Source organism: Pistacia vera, unplaced genomic scaffold (genome assembly GCF_008641045.1).
Source record: "Pistacia vera cultivar Batoury unplaced genomic scaffold, PisVer_v2 Contig843, whole genome shotgun sequence".
NCBI classification, from domain to species: domain Eukaryota; kingdom Viridiplantae; phylum Streptophyta; class Magnoliopsida; order Sapindales; family Anacardiaceae; genus Pistacia; species Pistacia vera.
The window spans coordinates 100533-122471 of record NW_022196716.1 but is presented as its reverse complement, the minus strand read 5'-3'; the positions used below and the strand labels follow the sequence as shown (position 1 = coordinate 122471).

The 21939-nt window shown below is 33.0% G+C and overlaps 3 protein-coding genes across 10 annotated transcripts; 2 read left to right on the top strand and 1 right to left on the bottom strand.

The window, feature by feature from the left end:
- Positions 1 to 3181: 3181 nt before the first annotated feature.
- Positions 3182 to 7661, top strand: LOC116118430 (transcription factor bHLH153). 5 transcript variants are annotated; one of them, XM_031404420.1, is made up of 6 exons: positions 3182 to 3752; positions 5501 to 5626; positions 6236 to 6301; positions 6440 to 6505; positions 6955 to 7002; positions 7318 to 7661. In XM_031404420.1, the coding sequence occupies exons 2-6, from the start codon at positions 5528 to 5530 to the stop codon at positions 7468 to 7470; spliced, it is 432 nt and encodes a 143-aa protein (XP_031260280.1). In that variant the 5' UTR covers positions 3182 to 3752; positions 5501 to 5527; the 3' UTR covers positions 7471 to 7661. The 5 variants fall into 5 exon arrangements, with proteins under 5 accessions (XP_031260280.1, XP_031260282.1, XP_031260283.1 ...); XM_031404422.1 differs by lacking the exon at positions 3182 to 3752 and adding an exon at positions 3762 to 4007; XM_031404423.1 differs by lacking the exon at positions 3182 to 3752 and adding an exon at positions 4421 to 4841.
- Positions 7662 to 8706: 1045 nt separating this feature from the next.
- LOC116118427 (selenoprotein F) lies at positions 8707 to 11295 on the bottom strand. The gene is made up of 4 exons (XM_031404417.1): positions 11038 to 11295; positions 10248 to 10306; positions 9572 to 9753; positions 8707 to 9028 (listed from the first exon to the last, which is right to left on the bottom strand). The coding sequence occupies exons 1-4, from the start codon at positions 11204 to 11206 to the stop codon at positions 8953 to 8955; spliced, it is 486 nt and encodes a 161-aa protein (XP_031260277.1). The 5' UTR covers positions 11207 to 11295; the 3' UTR covers positions 8707 to 8952.
- Positions 11296 to 11709: 414 nt separating this feature from the next.
- Positions 11710 to 21533, top strand: LOC116118426 (transcription factor IIIB 60 kDa subunit). 4 transcript variants are annotated; one of them, XM_031404415.1, is made up of 20 exons: positions 11710 to 11784; positions 11857 to 11952; positions 12053 to 12134; positions 12643 to 12718; positions 12792 to 12877; positions 12964 to 13040; positions 13813 to 13869; positions 13994 to 14106; positions 15565 to 15644; positions 15741 to 15827; positions 16847 to 16927; positions 17820 to 17981; positions 18080 to 18184; positions 18626 to 18692; positions 18811 to 18938; positions 19401 to 19481; positions 19964 to 20101; positions 20338 to 20427; positions 20870 to 20923; positions 21280 to 21533. In XM_031404415.1, exons 2-20 carry the CDS (start codon positions 11891 to 11893, stop codon positions 21505 to 21507), a joined length of 1854 nt encoding a protein of 617 aa, XP_031260275.1. In that variant the 5' UTR covers positions 11710 to 11784; positions 11857 to 11890; the 3' UTR covers positions 21508 to 21533. The 4 variants fall into 4 exon arrangements, with proteins under 4 accessions (XP_031260275.1, XP_031260272.1, XP_031260274.1 ...); XM_031404412.1 differs by having other exon boundaries at positions 18626 to 18698; XM_031404414.1 differs by having other exon boundaries at positions 11735 to 11784; positions 11885 to 11952; positions 18626 to 18698.
- Positions 21534 to 21939: the final 406 nt, after the last annotated feature.

Below are 21939 nucleotides of genomic sequence, written 5' to 3'. Positions count from 1 at the left end.
TATTGAATTTGTGTCAAGGGATTAAATTATTGTCTCCATATTAGATACAAACATGTAACATGAAATAATTAATTATATGTTTTTTGTAGTTTTAAACTATATAAAGGAAGGATTTCCATAATTTTTGTAAGAAATTCAACCATTCTTATCTCAAGTTTTAATTCGATATAATTAAAAAAATGTGATTTAATAAATTTTTGAGTGATGTCATATATGCAACTGCAGAAGTAGAAATTAATTTCCGAGTCGATCTACAACATTTTAAATATTTATAAAAAAAATATCAATCTTGTTGATACTAGGAAATTGCCATCAATAAAAAGGAAATAAAGGTGCTTTTAATATGAGAAATAAAAAAAAAAATTAGAAGAGAGTGATGAAAATGAGTGAAATTTATAAGAGTATTGAAAACCTAGAGAATTAAAACTATTTGTTATCATTAAGAGATATTATTTTATAAAATTAAAGTAATAACATGTAATAAAATATGAATTTAGATATAACTAAAAAAATTAAAAAATACTAAAATTTATTTTTTAAATCCTCGCCCTCATTTTATTCAAGCATGAATGGTTTTTCAAATTACGACATGTCATATCAACATATATAACTTTTATATACGTTACGATTGAACAAATACATATACACTAGTTACACCGAAGATTTTTTCAGATGTCTATTGACGATAAATAATTAATCTATATCCTGAAAATTGGAATCTTTTAAATAGAATATCTATAGTATATTAGTCATGTGAGTATATTTCTTGTCGTGTCTTGCCTAAAAGGGTCCAAATTCTACTAATGTATTTGTGGATGAAGCCAAAATATTTGATATAATAATCCATATTTATGTGCCTTTTTAGTCTATGAATATTATGGACCAGAGACTTTATTACTAAACTTGTGATATGTAGTATTCCTAAGCAAAATTTCAAAGAGACATTTATTACTGAAAATAACATGAGTTTTGTTGTCCACTTATTATAGATAATTGATTTAATTATTATATTAAATATATTAGTTTTGTAAGATGTTAGTTTAAAACATAGCTTTAAAAATAATAAATTTTTTTTTTAATATTAAGTCATAAAACAAGAGGGAGGAGTTACATGATTAGAATGTATCTAATGCTTACCTCGGCGTCAAATAAGCTAAAAAATAAAAGAAATGGAGTTACATTATTAGTATGTATCTAATAGTTACCTTGACGTTGCATAAACAAGAAAACAAGAGAAGGAGAGTTATATTATTAGAGCGCATCTCGATATTGAATAATCAAGAAAACAAGAGAAAGAGAGTTACATGATTAGAACGTATGGTAACGTTAATAAACAAGAAAACAAGAGAGGGGGAGTTTTATTACATTATTACTGCAGCGTATCTCGACGTTAGTAAACAAGAAAACAAGAGTAAGGGAGTTACGTTATTGTAACGTATCTAGTACTTATTTGGCGTGGAGTAAATAAGAAAATAAGAGAAAAAGATTTTACATTATTAGAGCTTATCTCGACTTTGAGTAAACAAGAAAATAAAAGAAACAGAGTTACATGATTAGAGCGTATTGTAACGTTTAATAAACAAGAAAACAAGAGAAAGGGAGTTATAATGTTAGAGCGTATCTCGACGTAAGTAAACAAGAAAAAAGAATAAGGGAGTTACATTATTAAAATGTATCTAGTATTGATTTAGCGTGGAGTAAATAAGAAAACAAGAGAAAGGGGGATTTAACATTTTTTTTTTTTGGGTAAAAAAAAAAAAAAAAAAAGGATTTTGCATTATTAGAGTCTATCTCAAGTCTCAACTTTGAGTTAACAAGAAAATAAGAGAAAGAGAATTACATTATTAGAGTGTATCTTAATGTCGAGTAAACAAGAAAACGAGAGAAAATGGAGTTAACCCCTAGGAGTTGGCCTGACGGTCAAGAAAGTTTCTTCATTTTCTTGAGTTTTTAGGTTCAAACTTGGGGTTACTTACTACAATAACATTATGATTTTTCTGATTATTTGGGCTTATAAGGTGTTTAATGAATCCCACTAATTAACTAACCCGAACACTTCGGTTATTAAAAAAAAAAAATAGAGTTACATTATTAGAGTGTATCTCAAGGTCGAACAAAAAAGAAAACAAGACAAAATTGTAAGTGGCTCATTAACTCCACCTAATTATGGGCATTAACATTCAGTTTCTTCGATTAAGTGAAGTAACTTATGGTAAACCATCTCAGTAACTTGTGGTAAATGATCATTCCTCATTTTATAGAATAATGATGATAATATGTAAATTCAGTTTTGACTCTTTAAAAAAAGGAGTTATATTATTAGAACGTATATAATACTTATCGCAACCTCAAGCAAGCCAGAAAAGAAAGATTATCCCTATCCTATCCAAAATATAATTTTGTTTCTCTATTATGAAAATACTATTATATTTTATTCAATTATTTTTTAAACCCCTTAAGTTTATTAATTTAACTAAACACCCCCCCAAAAAAGTTTAGAAATTGATAAAAACACTCCCACTCACCTACATTTGCCAGATTCCGACCACTACTGTCAAAAGATCGTCGGAATCTGGTATAATAACGCACTATTAGCTGGATCTGGCTGGTTGTGCGTCGATCTAGCTGTAAATCTAACATTTTATATGGATCTGGCTGGAAAATACCATATTGACACACGATCTGTCAGATCTAGCCAGTTGTGCGCCAATACGACGACTCTGGCTAGTCTCTTACAGCGGTGGCCGATTGCTGGCATTTAATGGGTGAGTGAGAGTGTTTTTATTAATTTTTAATGTTTTATTATATGAGTATTTAGTAAATTAACAAATCTAAGAGAGTGTTTTTATTAATTTTTAAATTCTACTTTATAATAACTATCCAACTTTTATTTTTTCAAAAATATTGTTAAAATACTAAAACAAACACACGTGCATCATTGTAAGAATGTATACCGCGTAAATAAGAGAAAAGAAAATTATAGCTGGTTAAGCCAGAAAAAGAAAGAGAAAGGTCACCTTCAACCATGGTTGAAGAAAAGTGACATCACACATAGTTGAACTAACTACTCCTGAGGTGCAGCTCATTTCCTGGCTCTTTCATATTTTGCATGGTTGTATATTAGCTGTCAAATGAGAAAACAAAAACATATTTGTGAACAGTCTTTGTTTTCATAAAATATTAATTTTCACTGTTTTCAAAACCTTATAAAAACACTTTGGAAACCCCCCTTTATTCTTCCCCTCCTCTCAAGTCTCAACACTTTCACACGCTCTTCTTCTTTCTTTTTCTTCTCCTGTGTTTTCTTTACTCTCTGCTTAAAGCTTCACCTCCTTCTTTAACCCATTTCAGAATTCTTTTCTTGGCTTTTTTAAGTTTTAACACTCAAATTCCTACTCTGTGATTCAAGTGAACTTTTTTTTGAACTTTTCCATTGAAGGGTTTAATCAATTAGTGTAAAGTTTTCAACTTTAGACGCAACGACTGACAATTTTAGCAGAAAGTTTCATTTTTTGATTGAAAAGAAAACTTCCTTGAAACAGTTTTTTTTTTTTTTTTTGTTTTCTTCTCAAAAACTGACTTTTGGGTTGTTATTTTGTTGACGAAACTTCACTTAAAGCCTTTTCTTTTGGCTTTTGCTTAACATTTTTGTTGAGTTTGAGTGAAATTTGAAGTGGGTTTGGGAGGTTTTTGCCTTATAAAGTTGAGATTTTCTTGTGAGCCCTTTTGGCAATGCAGACTTCTTTCACTTGGTGAGTTTCAAAGCCTGCTTTTTTATTCTTCTTCATTTGTTAAAGAACTCTTCTTCAATTACTCCCTTTAATTCTTGAAATCCTGTTCAATTTCTTCTTCCATGCCTTTGTTTTGTAAATATCCACCTAATCATGTCTTAACTAGTAAAAAGTTATGTTACTGGAAGCAGAATCCGGTCACCTTGCTGGAATCAGTGGTCTTGGTGCCCCAATGAGATTTTCTTAACATGCAACGTTGCCTTAATAATATTCAATGTAAAAACATGATGAACAGTGTATAATATTATTTAGTATTTAATATATTTCTTTGATTAGTAATAGATTAGATTAAGATGATATTCTTTGGTATAAAGTAATGGTGGATGAGAAGATCATATACGCAAATCCGATTCTTTAATGGATCATTCATACATGTAAAGCATTAATTTTTTACTTATGGGTCCACTAAATCATATTTTTTATGTGGGGTTGTTCCCCTTCACACTCACAACAAGACACAATTATGATCCTAAGTTAATTTTATGTATTTGGTGTTTGTGCTTTAGTTGATTGACAAAGTGATGGATCTTTAGGTATTTTAAACCTGTTGAAAGGTCTAGATTGTTTGAGATTTCAATCAATCCAATTCATTATTTTGCTTTTGATAATAAGTAGGTGATTGTGGTTGTCATTTTGATTTTCATTGATTCACGGAAATGTGTTGTTATCAATTTGTGAGCCTACAATTAGTTCACCATTTCTTTATTATGCAAAGGGGTTTTGACTGTTTTGTTTAGTGTTTGATGGGGGGTTTCACTTCTGACCAAAACAGTGCATGTTTGTTTTGTTTATGAGGAGATTATCAGTTCTGCAATATTTTTTTATTTGAGTTTTTGTCTGGTATGGTGTATAAAATATTTGGTTATCTTGAACTAGAAGGATAAGAGCGGTAATGTGTTTTTTTTCTTAGATGATTGTTTAATCAAATTAACCTCATTGGTTGTCGTTAGACACGAGTGTTTCTGCTATTCGTATCTAGGCAGAGGATTCAATCCCGTGATTAGTGGGGTCAAGAGTCTTGGTCGGTAACCTACCTCATTGGAGTCGGAGGTAAGGGATGAACCGGCCTGGCTTAAACACGTGCATATCTTTCATGGACTTTTGTTTAGTTTTCTGCACATTAAAACTATAATAGTAGACTTCAGCCAATGTATTTTTCAGCTTTTCCTTAGTCAGCATAGTTAACCGGTCAATCATGCTTTCTCTTCTTCTCTTGAAAAAACACTGATTGGCCTAATTTTCTTGACGCGCAATAAGCTCAGTAAAAGTTTAGTAATAATCGGATATTGATGATTTCATGGTCATAAGACATATCTTAGGTTGGTTGATTTTTCTTGTCGCTTGGCTCTGCAGAAGAAAATCTATTCTCTTAAGGCATAGTCAATAGTGAGAGTACTTCAGTTTGGAGAATATGTTAATTTTAGTTTGAGCTTGAGTTTGTTGTAAGTATGAAAGATCCTATGTACTACTGAAAGCATTATGATGAGTTTGTGTACTAATCACTCTGGTTCATATGTTTGTCTTGTAACTTTTGCTTTCGTTTTCTTGACTCTCGGGGAGAAATTATAGTCGGATAATATGTTTTTCCAATTGTTTTGCATACTTTGTTGTTTCTTGTTGGGACTTGTGAAATGATGTGGACTCTTTAATTGTCTGCATGTTCTTATCTTCTATTATGTGTGCTCATTCATTTTGCTATTCTGAATCAGGGAGAAGAAGGGATAGAAGTGTTAAAGATGATGGAAAATAAACGAAGTCCTTGCTCTGTTGATCAGGGCAATCTCACAACTCTTGCTTCTAAGCGACATAAAGCCGATCTATCCATTTCCACCAAGGTTTCTCCTCCTACCTTTTACCCTTTTTTAAAAATGTATACATGCTTTACGATTTCCTTCCGTTTGATGGATACTGCTTAATTCAGTACCAAAAGACTTGTAAAATTCTGAAGTAAGCTTGTCTCAGTTAATTGGGATTAATTGCATCCTTTTTCGAAGCACTGTTCTCTAGCTAGAGTTATACTCTGTTCAGGATTAGCCCTTTGGAATCATGCCTTTTCCAATCAACATGGTGATTTTGAGGCTAGTTTATGGTACAACTTCTTTGTATTTCACAACACGCTTGAAGTTCTCTAAGAAATACCTGGTAGTTGTTGCTTTTTAAGATGTGCAAAATCTGTTCAGAGCTCAAAATGGAATTATTTTCCATAACTTAAATTCTCAAGTGTCATGTCGTGTTTTCTTGGTTTGTATTTTGATGAATAAGGTGCTTGAAAATCATAATCCTTTGTATTTGAAGTTTGTCTCAAAACAGAACCCACAGTTTTGGCCCTTTAACTTGCTAAGTCTTAAACACGGTCTTGCAGAAACTACTTTGCTTGTTATCGTCCTTTTACCATGTGAAATGTATTTCACTCTTACCATTCTCTCATTATTTCTTGGCTGTAGGAGAGGAAAGAGAAGCTCGGTGAACGAATCATGGCTCTACAACAGCTTGTTTCACCATATGGCAAGGCAAGTCTGGAGATGGATCTTTCAAGTTTCAGCATATTTACATTATTCTTTTCATACTGTATCTGTAACAGCTTCCAAGCTGATTAATTTCTGTAATTTAGAAACTTATTTTAGTTGTTTGAAATTACTTTAATGCAGACAGATACAGCATCTGTCCTTTGGGAGGCAATGGAATACATCCAATTTCTCCATGACCAAGTAAAGGTTTGTGCTCTTTTTCTTTCTATAGTTAGATTAACTTATTAGCCTACCTGGTGACTGGAATCACCCATATATGATGTTATTGTTTTATGGTCAGTCATGTGCCACGTCCATACTTTAAGGCCTTAAATCGATGCGTCATCAATATGTGAACCGAAAGGTTTGGTTGCTTCTGTTTTAGGATTATCCAATGAGAAAAAGAAAAAAGGAAAATAGAAGAGAAAAATGGACATATATAAATATACAAAACAAAAGAACAAGATAACTAATTGAGTACTGTCACGGTCACATCGGCCGAGATCATTCATAAAGCTAGTGGTATTGGAGAAGATGTATATATATATATATCATATTTATGATACTTTCTGAGACTATCAGTTTCTGTTGTTGAGCGTTTAGGAGCCAAATTTGACTTTGATCTCAATTATTTTGCTTTCTTTGGATGTTTTCAGGTGTTGAGTGCTCCTTACCTCCAAACTACACCAACAGCTAAGGTGCAGGTGAGCATGAGCTGGACCCATATAGCATTGATTAATTGGATAGTAATCATAAAAATTGAATAGCAAAGGAGAAAAAAGGTTCAAACTTTCTACGTCTTTTTCTTAGAAAACTCGACTTTTGAGAGGCATTTCATGATGCCTCCTAGTCCCAACATTCACAATGTCTTTTGGAGAGCCCGTGGAGTTCAAATCGCCCAATTCTATTGTTTTACTCTGAAATTGCACAAGTTCATATGCTTTGCAACATTATATTGATGATTCCATCATCAAGTCAAAATAACACCTGGACCGAAAATGGTTTAATCATTTTTGCAGGAATTTGATGACTACAGCTTACGAAATAGGGGTTTATGTCTCGTCCCCATTTCCTGTACTGCTGGAGTTGCTCGAAGCAACGGTGCAGATATTTGGGCACCCATCAAGACAACATCACCAAAATTCGAGAAGGTGATTACACAATTTCATTGATTACTAATCCATCAGACCTCCAACCAAAAAGGTTTCAAGGTGATGTGGTTGGTAACCAACTCCTCTCTTAATGCATAACAAAATTTTGTTAGGCAGTTGTAACAGGAATGGGGAGCTTGAGGGCACTAAAAATTGGGATTTGTGGTATGTGAAATAGTTTTAGTCATTGAATGTGTACACTATCTAATGGCAATCGCTATCGCAATCGCGCACCATTATAGTTTTAATTGGTGGTGGGATCATGGCATTCTGGTATGTTTTTCTCTGTTCTGATCAAGGGAAATGTATATTTATGAACTTGATTTGTATAATGATCCTTAAATTGAAATAATAATTATATGAGTGGGAGTTTCATGGTTCCATTTTGTTTCTTTGTACTCTTTTCAAATTGAAATTGTCTTCTTCCCAAAAGAACAAGGCTTTTGTTTTGTTCTGAGTTTGTTGTTGTGGCTTGGAATGTAAAACCAAAATGGGTTCTTCATATACTACTGGCTGGGACCCTTACCGGCAATCAAAATTTTTTGAATGAACAAAGTACCAAGTACCATAACTCAACCCTTGTGTCAAATATAAGATGTGAAACACCTTCCTTCAAGAGTCTTTGTCTTGGACTGCAATATCAGAATCTGAGTAAAAGTCACAATTTCACACTACAATAATTTGACCATATCATGCTCAACTGTTACATTTAAGAGCTCTAAAGACTAGGACTGAACTACACTACCTCTGAATGTCACCACAACAAATTCACTGAGTTAATGACATCAATCCTTCTAGATATGATTATATAATCTAACAAAATAATTTGACCATATCATACTCAACTGTCACATTTATGGTTAAGTTTTAGATGTGAAAATAAACAGTAAACAAGTAATTCGATAAATATTTATTAACTCATAGGAGTGAGTGAATTTTATCAGTTTGGTAAGAACATAGAGATTTTTGATATTTCATAACATATATGGGGATTTTTACTACTACATCAAACCTCAGAGGTTCCGTCTTTTGACTCTAAAATCTCCCCAAAAAAATGTAGGTGCAAAACTTACCACTAGCCATTTACTCAGAAACTAGGCAAAGTCATCCCACAAGAGCAAGTTCACAACCATTCAATATAACTAAGGTGGGACATATTCTGTCTTTCTCATGTCATCGATGAGTAACCAATGGCAAGTTCATTAAGAAATGCTCCCAAAGCTTGCATTAAATTTAAATTATATTAGAGATGCACAATTCAATCTTAAAACCAAATAAATATCCGTAGAGGTGTTCAAAAAGTGCTTAGGTATTCGCCTACTAGTAGTTCATGTCACTAGGACTCAATATTCAAACTAAAGACATAATGGTAACTGGTTATGCCCATTCTAGTTGTATATTTTCAGTAAATTTAAACTGAACTTTCCTGAAAAATGGTAAGCCACATGAACATGCTAATTAAGATGCAGTGGCAATGACAGTGAACAACACACATAAAAGGCTCTAATATTTTGCTGAAGTTGGCTTAACCTTCTCTTGTATAAACTGCAGCATATGCTCGCGTTTCCAGTTGTCAATTCTGTAAAGCAAACAAGGGAAATAAATCCACAATGAATTCTAAGACTTTCATTATTATCTAAGAAAGGTAGCAAAAAAATTTGAAGTTAGATCTGTAGGCAAGCTGTTCAACGCTCAGTTAAACCTGAATAACACCCACAAATTTTGTCCGTTAAAGAGAAAGATGGTTGGTATATTTTCGGCGACACCATGTGATTACAAGATCTTAACCTAAAATGCACTTGGCAGCTGTTTTGCATGATAGAGGTAAGCTCTAAGGTTGAAAGATGATTTCAGCCTTAGTCGAGCCTAGGTATTAAATATTTAGTCGTGCCTCGAGCAAGAATACAAGTATTTCATTTGTTTCTGGCAATGGGATATCATAATCAAATTAATGTACCAAGCAAAATCACTGGTGTCAGCTTAAAATTTTTAGCAACTGACTTAAGAATCGAGTGAGGTCAACAGGTCAAGCAAATCCGTTGATTCAATTTTCCACGTATACAACGGGACATTAATTCAACAGAAAAAGATCAGTAGTTAATATTAGTAAATGGAAGCTCACCTTATGGTTTCCTTCTGCTGACCCTTATCATCCAGCATGATCAACTTTGGCGGAGAATTGAAAACATATTGAACTTTAACTGTAGGAAACTTATCCTTCTCTTCTTCAATGAAACCAACAACTTCAGGATAGAAAACCAATTTCCTCATGCAAACCTCCAGTATCGCTCCAGAATAGGTAATCTGCAGTTTCAACAGATGATAATACATCATTTCTATTTGTTATAGCTACCGACATAATCATACAACTGAATTAAAAAAAAAATAAAAAAATTCAAGATCTTTGCAGTTCCTTCCAACAATTTTTATTTTATTTATACGTAAAATAGAATAAAAAAAGGAAAAAAGTGTTAGCTTCCACTATAGTTATCGGTATAAGCTGTTTATAATCAGAATAATCGTCTTTCTCAGATCCAGTCAATATTTCTTTCCCCCAATGAAAGGAAAGGAAAAGAAAAGAAAAGATTAATAGAAAAGATTTACGACCTGGTAAAGAAAACTAGAGCACCTCATGAGAACTAATATAGTAGGGAAATTGAGGTCCCAAATCATGAAAGGATTTAAAACAACATTTATTGTAATGATTTTAGTAAAGAAAACATAAATGCACCACAGAGAAGAATTCAAACAATTATTTTCAGCTGCAAAAATTTATAGTTCCTTCAAATGATCCATACCTTACTCATGGAGTCATCAGAATCCTCTGTGCAACATTTCAAGCAGTCAGATACCAACTCTGCAACCAAAAGATGAACTTTAGCAAATTCGGAACATTGCGAGCAAGCCATGCTCATAGATTTTTATCTATATTTACATACATGAACAAACTAAGTTTTGAGTTTAATACAAAAGAAACATACTAGAAGACAATTTTTCATAACTTCAAATAATTGATGCTCCCAACATAACATATCCTAAATTTCATCTGAACCCAACATTAGAACTCATTATTCTTAACATAATTCACTTATTTCAATTCTAAACAGGCAATCACCAAAACAAATGCCAGAAACAAATAAATTCTCAAACCGAAAACTAAAACCTCATATGAGTTCTATCAGTTGCATACAACCAAAGCCTAAAACTCAAGTTCCAAAACAGAAAAACTGCATAAAATCACGCACAATAGCAGAAAAAACAATAGAATTTACAGCAAGAACCAATTAACTGATAATACATGGATAATTGATTATAAAAAACTGAATTAAATACACAAGATAACAAAAAATTAATAGCTTTGATTTAAATTCACTATAATTTGTGAATCAATTTTTCAATAAAATGACACAAATGATAATTGATTATTAATGTGCAAACATATGACAAATGCCAAAATTAGACATTTCTCAAATCCAAAACTAAAACCTCATCTGGGTTCGATCAGTTGCATAAAACCAAACCCAGTAACACTGAAACCCCTAAAAATAATCCAAAATTACAGTTAAAAAAAATGGTGAAAAGCGTTACCTTGGTTCTTGACATACTCAGCAAAAGTGTTGCAATCAGAGCAAAGAGCAAGGCCTGTGAACCCTAGATCCTCACATTCTCTTGAACTCAATTGCTCTTTAGCTGTAACTGAAATTGCAGAAATTGCAACGACCAACGGTATTATTCTGCAAATATTGAGCAAACCCATCTCTATTTCCGCTTCCAAAGTTCTATCTTCCTCTTGTCTCGTGTGTCGTCTCGTCTCCGAGTTTAATCAAGATCAGAGCAGAGTAGACAAGGAGTCAAGATTGGCGAGATAAAACGACGTCGGTTCTAGAGTTGGAAAACCTATTGGAGACCAAAATATTTCAAAATTAACATTTCTACCCCTGGTGTGGATTTAATTTAATCATTTAACAACTGTTATGTCCAACTAAGCGATCTTACAGGAGGAAAATGAAATTAACCTATCAAATTAGTGAATAATTAATACTCCCTGACCTTTTAAGTTATTACTTTAAACCCATTATAGTTTATGCCTTTTCGCCTTAATCCTAGACCCCACGCACTCACTATCCCGAACAACTAATTAATTAAGCTCAGAAACCCCGCGCAAGTCCGTTACTTCAATTTCGAAGGTCCCACATCACACCCAATAAAACCACTCCACGTGTCATCAACAGGTACTTCCAATTAAGAGGACACGAATCAATTCTTTAGCCCACATAAACCCTAACTACTCTCAACAAAACCCCACTCTCAGCTTTCTCTCTCACACGAATTCAGGTCAGTTTTTTTCTTTTTATTTATTTATTTTTTATTTTTCTGGGTCTTTATTTTTTGTTCAGGGTTTTGCAGATTTGAGGAAATTATTTTGTTTTTTTAGAGAAGAATGGTGTGGTGTAGTAATTGTGCCAAAAACGTTCCTGGAGTGCGCCCTTATGATTCCCAATTGTAAGTTCTTTGATGAATCTGAATTGAGTTCTGTTGGTTTTCGTTTTAGTTTTGTCTAATTTTATTAATTTTTGGTGGGTTTGTGTGGTTGAATTTGTAGATGTTGTGACTTGTGTGGGAAAGTTATAGAGTATCACAATTATTCTACTGAAGTTACATTCGTTAAGAATGCAGCTGGGCAGGTATTCTTTTTGTAAAAATATTGGTATTTTTGTTGAAATATATACGTGCCCTTGTGTGTTGAAGTTCAATTTGGGAATGTTATTTTTGTTAAGGAATGGAAATTTTGTTAAGGTTTATTTTTGCCTTTGCGTGTTGATGTTCATTTTGGGAATGTTTGATTTTGTATTTTATTTGTTAAGGAATGGAAATTTTGTTGAAATTTACATGTTCCCTAGTGTGTCGATTGTTTATGTTGAGAGTGTTTGATTTTATATTATTATTGTTAATGAACAGAAATTTTGTTGAAATCTATATACGGCCTTGCATTTGGATTGTTCATTTTGCGAAAGTTTGATTTTGTATTGCTCTTCACAAATGAATGGCGGTTTTGTTGAAATTTATATGTGCCTTGTGTGTGGATTTTCATTTTAGGAATGATTGATTTTGTTTTAGATGAATTTTTTATATTCTTTACTTTTGATTTGCTATTTATGACCAATGTGTTAACTGGTTTAGATTTGTTTGTAGAGTCAATTGTCAGGAAATTTGATAAGAACTATTCAAAGTGAATATGGTGCCTCCCGGGAACGGTTATTGGAGAGAGGTATATTTGGTTTTTGTTATGTTCACACTGATATATTTTTTTTTTTTGGTGTTAATTGTTTATGGTGCTGCAGCTTTCGATGATATGAGACAAATGAAGAATGCCTTAGGTATTGGTGACAGTGATGAGATAGTCCACATAGCTAAACGTCTTTATGGAGTATGTTTTGCTATAGCTAATCTACTTGTTGTTAGTTGTGCATTTTCTTAATTGATTGCCATAATCTCTGAATCTTTATCATGAAGATGGCTGTTTCACGGAATTTTACTAGGGGGCGTAGAACAGAGCAAGTGCAAGCTTCTTGTCTATACTTTGCATGCAGGTAAGAAATTTGCTTGTGTCTTGATATATTTCCTATGATTTTTACATGGACTTAGCTTTCTTCACCGTAAGCAGTGGAATAAAAATGTTGATCCATTCACCGTAAGCAGTGGTATAAAAATGTTGATCCATTCACCGTAAGCAGTGGTATAAAAATGTTGATCCAAAAACAAGACAAGAGTGTCCAATTGTATGTACATAAGTTTCTTAGAGAAAAAAATGTTACGTGTATCAATTTAAAGATACAAAAGAACAAAATAAAATCGAGGTCTTTTGGTGGAAATTGCTGCTGGTTTAATGGAGTTCAATTCATGCTTGATTTTCACTTGGACCAGCATTATGTATGTTAAAAATGGGAGTTTGATGATTGAAGGAGTATATTGTGAATAATAGAGAGAAAGACAGTGAGAAAGAGATAAAAGTACTTTATCTTGTTTGTTTATCTTAACAAGGATAAGCCACCAAGTAACCTATGAATTAAAAGTTCTGCAGTGGCTAATTACGCCCTTTGATCTAGGAACTGTTGCTATACTCTAATTTCTAGTTAATATGCATATAATTGTAAGCTGCTATAGTTCAAGTACACAATGAAATTACTACAAGTTTAATTATACACATTGTTAAAGCCAAGCACAAGTCGAAATAATTGTGGTATGGCTATTCATCCGGAGCTAGATAATGAATGAACTATGCTAATATTGCCTTGCTAGTTTCAGACAGTTGCAGTAAAGATATTTGCTAATATCAAATTTGAATCTCTCTTTCTTTTGCAGGGAGAAAATGAAGCCATTTCTTCTGATTGACTTTGCAAATTACTTAAATATCAATGTGTAAGGAAGATTTTCTGTTCTTTTTTCGTGAATACTTCTCAACGTATGTCTGTGTGGTTAATATGTGGCTATCAAGTTTTTGCAATTATGAGTTATTATTGCTTTCATCTTAATTATATTGCAGTTATGAGCTGGGTGGTGTATATTTGCAGCTGTGTCAAGTGCTGTACCTTGCAGATGAATCCAATATTCAGAAACAAGTTGATCCTTCCATTTTTTTGCCTAAATTTACTGACCGTAAGTTTCTGTACAGAATTGACATAGATTAGCAGCATTGCTTATCTATCTAAATTTGGTTGGAAGGGATGGGCAAAGTCCTTCGAAAGGGCCTAAATTAAAGGTTTTTTATTCCTCAAGAATTTTGGCCAAGTGGTCATATTTGAATATGATATGTCTATATGATGACTATATAATTGCATCATATTGTACTGTTCCTAGATTCTTTTTTAGTTAATGTAAGTGTTTTCAGTTTACCGTTAAGTGAAAGAGGATTGCTAATGGTAGTTGCGAATTCACTTTTTACAATACTTAATTGGCTTGTTTTCATGCTACATGTGGATTGGCAAACCAAAATGAAAACGTTGGAGAGATCTGAAAACAAGCAGTAAGTGTTGTAGGGAGTGAGTTAGTGAGCGCTATTAGCATTTCTCTAAATTGTATATGTTTTTTATCTTATCTAGGACTTTCATTAGCTGTTTTGAAGAATTCTATTATGCTATTTCACTCTTGTAGGGTTTTAGATGTTAAAAATGATTTGTAGTTGATTTGCAAATGTATAACAAGGTTTTTATGCCCTATTTTTTCTTCGGGCTGTTTTCTTTTAATCAATGTGAATGCTATTGTACTGGTGATAAAACCAAATGATTGGTAGTTGATTTGCAATGTGGTTGTTTGTAGTATTTATGTTAGTGCTGATCTATAGTGCACAAAATTGATTTCCCTATGTATGTTTTATCAGTCGAGGATAATTTTTAAGTGGCAATTTAGTATTTTTTTTAATCATCATATAACTTTTGCCTTTGCCTTAGATTTGTGGAATCCCTATTGGTTTAATCTATTGTTAGCTTAAAGAAGTTCGAGTTTGCTGGCAGTGCAAGGATTTTTTTCCTTAATAGGATAGAAATTTGGAGGGTGATCTCTTATTATTATTATTGTTATTTTTTTCAGAGATACATATTATAAATAACAATTTTGGTAATATTTCTTGGAGAATTATTTCATTCAGTGTTTGGCTGTGAGTATGGCATTTCAGGTTTTCAAACCCAGTTTTCCTTTTTCAATCTTATTTGTTTCTTGTTCTTGATCTTTTAACTTGGTCGTTGGTAATATTTTTCATCTCCGTTTCCATTTTTTTTTGGTTAATATTTTGTTGAGTTGTATGCTAGGCTTAATTGACTGAATTGGAATACAGACTTTTTTGTTTGGTGATAGATAAATGTTTTGTTGATTATTTGGATGCTTGTTAAATTTTAGGCTCTTCTCTCATTCTCTATTCCCCTCTCCCCTCTCTTTCCTTGCTTTTATTCCACTTTAGACATTTTTTATTATTTTACCAGAGTTTAGGATAACTTTGCTTCAGTTTCATGATAAAAAAAGTTGTATACCCTCTCTTTTCTTTTACTTTAGATCGGGGTAAATATGTAATACATAATTTTGGATTGAGTTGGGGAAACATATCACCAATTTGCTTTGCAGGATTACTACCTGGAGGAGATAAGAAGGTTTGCAGTACAGCTCGAGATATTCTGGCTAGCATGAAACGAGATTGGATTACGGTACGATATTTCACTATCTTATTTCAATGCAATTTCGGCATTAGGATCAGTTGGTAATTGTTGAAAGTCGAAATCTGACTTGATTTAAATATACAGACAGGGAGAAAGCCTAGTGGATTATGTGGTGCTGCTCTGTACATATCTGCACTTACACATGGTCTCAAGTTCCCCAAGTCAGACGTTGTAAGTGAAGCTCACAACTTATGTTGATCCCCTGTGATTTGGTTCATGCTGTAGAATGTGAATGTTGTATTTGTGTTTTTGTCTTAAAAAAAATGTGTTTTGAGCTTTGAAATAGCTGTTTATTAGAACATGTCTAATGTAGAATAGCCTTGAAAATTAGAGGTTTATACATAGGGATTGCCTTTCATGGCCAGCCTTCAGTTATGGATTTAAGAACATGAACTGACTCTTACTGGTGGTGGTGGTATGGTTTAGATTATCTACTTCCACTTGCCCCGGTTGCAGAAAATAAATGGTTTCTTTTTAAAACAGATACCTGATTGGCCCCTTTTTAAGTGGGAACCCTTTCTTATCAGGTGCACATGGTGAATGTTCACTAGGATTGGAGTGTGCCGTAAAATCTTAAACGAAAGAAGTTTCTTATCGTTTAGAAAGGAGGAAGCTTGGCTCTATAAAAGATGCACACTCTGTCTGTTTGTTAATAAGTCTTGGGATAGAAGAGATTTTATAACTTTTTGAATTTAGTCTTCACAATAGATATTTCATTTATAATTTTCCAACATATTTGATATTGAAATCTAATTGATTTGTTGTATGAATATGTTAACTGTCTTCCACGATAATAATTTTTAGTTTTGAAGTGCAAACAATGTCAAAGTGAAAATTGAGTAGGTACTCAAATAAAGAGGCAGCTCTAAGGTTCAAGTTACCTGATTTGAATTTGGGAGATCATTTTGTAATTAGCCTTGATGTAACAATGAAGCAAGTGTAAACTAAGTTCAAACCCCTACACATGTAATTGAACATTTTATTATATGCTATTTATTTAGCCTTTTTTTTGGGCTTACTGGAGAATGTTCTCCGGATTTCAATTTTTTGTACTTTAGAATTTATCTAAAATTACCATTCTGATTTTGGTCTCTTTCTCTCTCTGTTTGATACTTAATATTCGAGTATTTCACTGTTGAGATTTATATTTTCTTCACTCTAGTTTGATGTCTGTTATAAATCTTCATCAGGTAAAAACTGTGCATATATGTGAAGCAACTCTAACGAAGCGGTTGATTGAATTTGAGAACACAGATTCTGGGAGTTTAACGGTACATTTCTTGCAACATCTCTTTTCATTAAGATGACCTATTTATAAAATGGCAAAAAAAAAAAATGCTGTTTTTGGAAATCAGTGGTTTCAAAGGTCATGAATTAAGAATTGGTATTTAGTTTTGTCCTCATCTTAATGGAAAACACTTTATCCTTTCTGATCCCCTTCCTCTCATGTGAACCATTCATATACCTTCTTCTATGAGCGGTATCATGTCATTTTAGTATAGCTAGACAATTCTAGACTTTTAAGGGCAGATTCTTATGGAGTGATATGTGTTACGGAATAGGGATTCACCAGTTTCCTATTTGATTTGGTTTTAGCAATTTATTGGTTGGTTTAATTAATTAATTAATTTTTATGAAAATTGCTGAAAGTGAAATATGTATGATTATTAAGATTTAGTTTAAAAGTGGGTCAATTTCAGCCTGGAGAATTAATTTTTGGAGTTACGGTTAATTTTTGTGTACAATGGGACTTTAGTTTTAGCAGGACCTGGGGGCATATTGATAATTTGGGCAAGTCTGAGTTAGGTCGTTTGGACTTTAACTGCCTCTCTTCTTCTTTCTTGATCCCTATCACAAATTGCATAAGATTCCCTCACTACTAACTCAACTCAGTTCACAGCTGAATTATTTAACTCACTTGGGGAATGTAGAATTCTAAGCTGTTTGAATTTTTTTTTTTTTTTCCCTTTTGACTGAAGTGATATGTTACTCCTTTATTCAAAGTCAAAAGATTGATGATAAGAACATTATTGTAAAAAATGTTATGTTTTTTTATGTTTCTTTTCTTATTTAGTTAATATTTTTATTTCTTCATGTATTGATTTGGTTTATTACAATCTTAATATTTCTTAAAATTTCCACATCAATTTCTCTTTTGATTAGGTTGAGGACTTCGTGTCTAGGAATAAGGAGCTGCAAGGAAGCTACACAAATAAACACCTCAATACTGTATCAAAAGAATCAGGCTTAAGTGAGGTTCTTTGTAAACATAAGGATACTGGTAAACCGTTTGCATACGGGCTTTGTAGAAGTTGTTATGATGAAGTAAGTGTGCTTTCTCTCCTGATTACTTTTCATATTTGTCACTAAGTGAGTGCATCTATATTGAGAACCGTGGTCCTTTTTTTTACTGGTTGGTGCAGTTTATGACAATTTCAGAAGGACTTGAGGGAGGATCAGATCCTCCAGCTTTCCAGGCTGCTGAAAGAGAGAGAACTGCCAAAGCATCTGCTGAGGAAAATGCAATTGTAAGTGTTGTTGCTGAACCTTCCCAAAGGCTAAACGACTATGAACAATCATATTCACTGGATAATCTTTTACTCGATTTCCATTTACCAGCCAACTTTCTAGTTCATGCATCAACTGTTTTTGTTATTGCTTTTATGTGCAATTTACAGGTGGTAAGTGAATGGTGGGTTGGCTTTCAACCTTGCTCTATTACATCAGGAACTTTATTTCTGGTTCATGATTATCTCAAAATGTTACAATCATGAGTTCAGTTTTCTGCTTGTCATAATCTTGGGCAAGACTGTTTTTTTCAATACCATGGAATTGTTATATATATATATATATATATATATAACTTTGTTTGTTCTTGCATGTTATTCTATTAAGATTCATCTCCAAGATAGTCACAGTAGCTCCTCTATAACATGATTTCTTTTTTCATTGTGGCTTTTTATGGGTAGGTTGAGGGAGAACTGGATAGCCCAGTTATGAGCAAGGTTGAAAAAGTAAAGTCTGTAGAGCCAGAAAGTAATGGCAAGTTATTCTGTTCTGTTCTTGTGAAGCATTAGTGCAATTTTTAGTTTCAGATTTGCAACGGCAGTTGTTGGGAGTGCTTAACTCCTTTCTTGAAAATATGATGTTACAGGGGTTTCAGGAGCTGGTACAAAGCAGGCAACGAGTAATGGGGATGATTATAATAAGTCGCCTGGACATGATTCTGGTACTGAAGCTTCAGATGAATCAGATAACTTTTCTGACATTGATGATCTTGAGGTGTGCGATTAAGTTCTATTATCCTTTATTGTATCTTTTAAGACATCTATCTCTGCTTAAGGAATTAGATTTACTACATTGATGAAAAAGGGTTCATTTTTTCTCCGTTTAAGGGATCGGGCAGGTATGCTCTTAAGCTTCCAAAAGGAGCTGAAAACAAAAAGAAAAAGAACAAACTATAAAATAGTTAGCCATATTAGTGTTTCTGAGGTTCTTTCATTTGTGTCATTGATCAGTTGAAGGGCATAAAACTTTTACAGTGATTTTAACATAAATAATATCTGTAAATATATATCATGTCAATTTAGCTGCTATAGATCTACCTGATCGGCCATTTCTTATTTAAATATGTGTTATAATTTCGTGTGGATTTCTTTACTTATTAGATAAGTTAAGAACTTCATCTTCATTCACGACTCATTATATGGATCAAGACTTATTTTGTACAACTTTGTTGCTCAGGTTGATGCTTACCTTCACAATGAGGAGGAGCAGCATCTCAAAAAGATAATTTGGGAAGAAATGAATAGGGAGTATCTTGAGGTGATATGAATTGTAATCTGTTGAACCCTTGATTTCTTAAAGCATATTCAATATAAATTTATTTGTTAAAAAAAAAAAAAAAAAAAAAGGAAAAAGTTCTGTAGATACTTCTACATCCGTAATTCTTGATGTGACATATAAATCAAGTGATAGTGTCCAAAAGTTCAAGAGATCACTCAATAAACTTGTTGGGTTTTAAAAATGTATTTAATTGGATATATTTTCTGTGAATATGTTTATTGCTGGTCATCTTGAGCTGTCTAAGGCTGAGGTGTAAGTATTTCTTTTGTTATGTGGTTAGATTGGATCTCAAGAAATTTGTTGATTTTAATAATTAGTCTGCCCCTATGTCTGAAGATTGGTGCTAAAACACACTAAAATGTGCACATGTATTTTCTTGATTTGTTTTTCGGTTTTCCCTGCCATAAATTGGGCTTTTATTGATCTCCGCCTGCACTGCGTTGTGCTATAAACTTATACAGGAACAAGCAGCAAAGGAAGCAGCTGCGGCAGCTGCTAGAGAAGCCTTTGAGGCTAGTTTCAATGGCAATCCCGAGGAATTAAAAGCTGCGAGGGAGCTTGCAGCTGCTGCTCAAGCTAATGTGGCAAAATATAAGAAGGTATTTTCAGATATATTTAATATTCAATCAATCCTGTTGAGCTAGAATATTTTCCCACTTCAATTTCTAGTTTTAAATTTCTAGCACGCCTATGGTAGGGTGTATGTGTATGTTTATGTTATATCATATTTCTACTTTGCTTTAGTTTATTCTTCTTCAGAAAATGGTATCATTACTTCACAAATTGTCTTCAAAATATGCATTTTGAAATGTTTTGTGTGATCTTCTGTTTGCAGGAAAAACAACAGAAACGAGCTGCAGAAGCAAAAAATACTGCTCCTGCTCAGACTGCTTTGGAAGCCACTCGCCAAATGCTGAATAAAAAGGTACCAAACCAGACTGGAACTCTTTTCTAGAACAACTACAAAAAGATAAACTTCTCATTTTGTTGTCGTGATTAGTTGAAGCGAAATCGTTTGCTATAGTTGAATCTTATTTTTCTAAACTCTGGACAAGCACTTGTCAAATTTGGAACTCATAAGAGATCTCACTTTGAGAATGGAATGACTTTCCTAAGGCCTAGTTACCAGTTTTTCAAAACCAAAATGAGCCGGACACTATATGTTGAATATTTTAGTCTCCTCTATGAGGACTTACTTTTACCAGATTTCTTTGGAGAACTCTCTTTAGTAATTCATTGTTAGAGCAAATGCGTTGACATATGTTTGCATTTGTATGAAAGTCCCTTTTTATGGTTGATTTATTTCTGTGGACCATATTGATTATTTTCTCTCTTTATTGATGATTATCAATGTGATTTATATGCAGAGACTCAGCTCAAAAATCAACTATGAAGTGCTGGAGAAACTTTTTGAGGATTCTGTATGTTTATTATTCGCATTAGTATATTCAAGTTCTTACTTATCTTTTCTTCCCTTTTAAATGCGGTTAGTTAAAACCTTGCACATAGAAGATGAGAAAAACTAGTAGTGAAGGACTCATTTTGCTGAATCTTGACCCTTCAATAATCATAATTTTTGACTTTTAATTATCGAAGTCGGTAATTCCCTCCTCTTCATCACATGCTCTAATTGTGAGGTCTTTTTTTTTTTCTTGCCAATTCTATTGATATTCATAATTTGAAATTATGGGAGCATTATAGGAGTATTCTTGCATCTGTAGACTTTAAGTAAAGTCTAATTAATGTGGATGTTGGGACTCTTCATTTTTTCTTGCAGGAGGATACAAATAATACAAAGAAATCACGAACTGAATCACATTCCGACAATGATGACAAGTTGGCCAATAATGGGAAAAAAGAGCACGAGTGGGATGATACCTTAAAAAATGGCGACCTGGACGGAGAAGACAATTACAATGATGAGCAGGATGCAGAAGGAATGTTTCATAATGAACTGGATTATGAAAATCCAGACGATACTTTTGATCTTGAAGATGACTACTAGTTCAGAAAAAAAAAAAAAAAAAAAAATTGTTCATTCGCTTACTCAATATCTTCTGTGTATCCATTTTACCGAAGCAAAAGGAAGAAAGGTACTATCAGCATTCCAGCATTGATTCGTCTCAACGGACGTTATGTTCATGATCGCCTGCCTTAATCTAGTAACCAGGATGATTATTTGTGCAGGCTCTTATTTTCCTGGTTCTAGCCTCAAAGTTTAGCTTGCAAAATGTTCTGTTGTACAAACTTTTATTTATTTATTTTTAATTTTATCATATATTTTTTTGAATACCTCACCATTCACAGGTAGAAACTGAAGCCTGAAAGAGGCCTTTACCCCACCCCACCTCACCTGGTAGATAACTGTAGTTATTTGTAACAATTGACAAGACTCTTTGTATATGAAATTTTGTGTCATTTGAAATTAAATTTATAT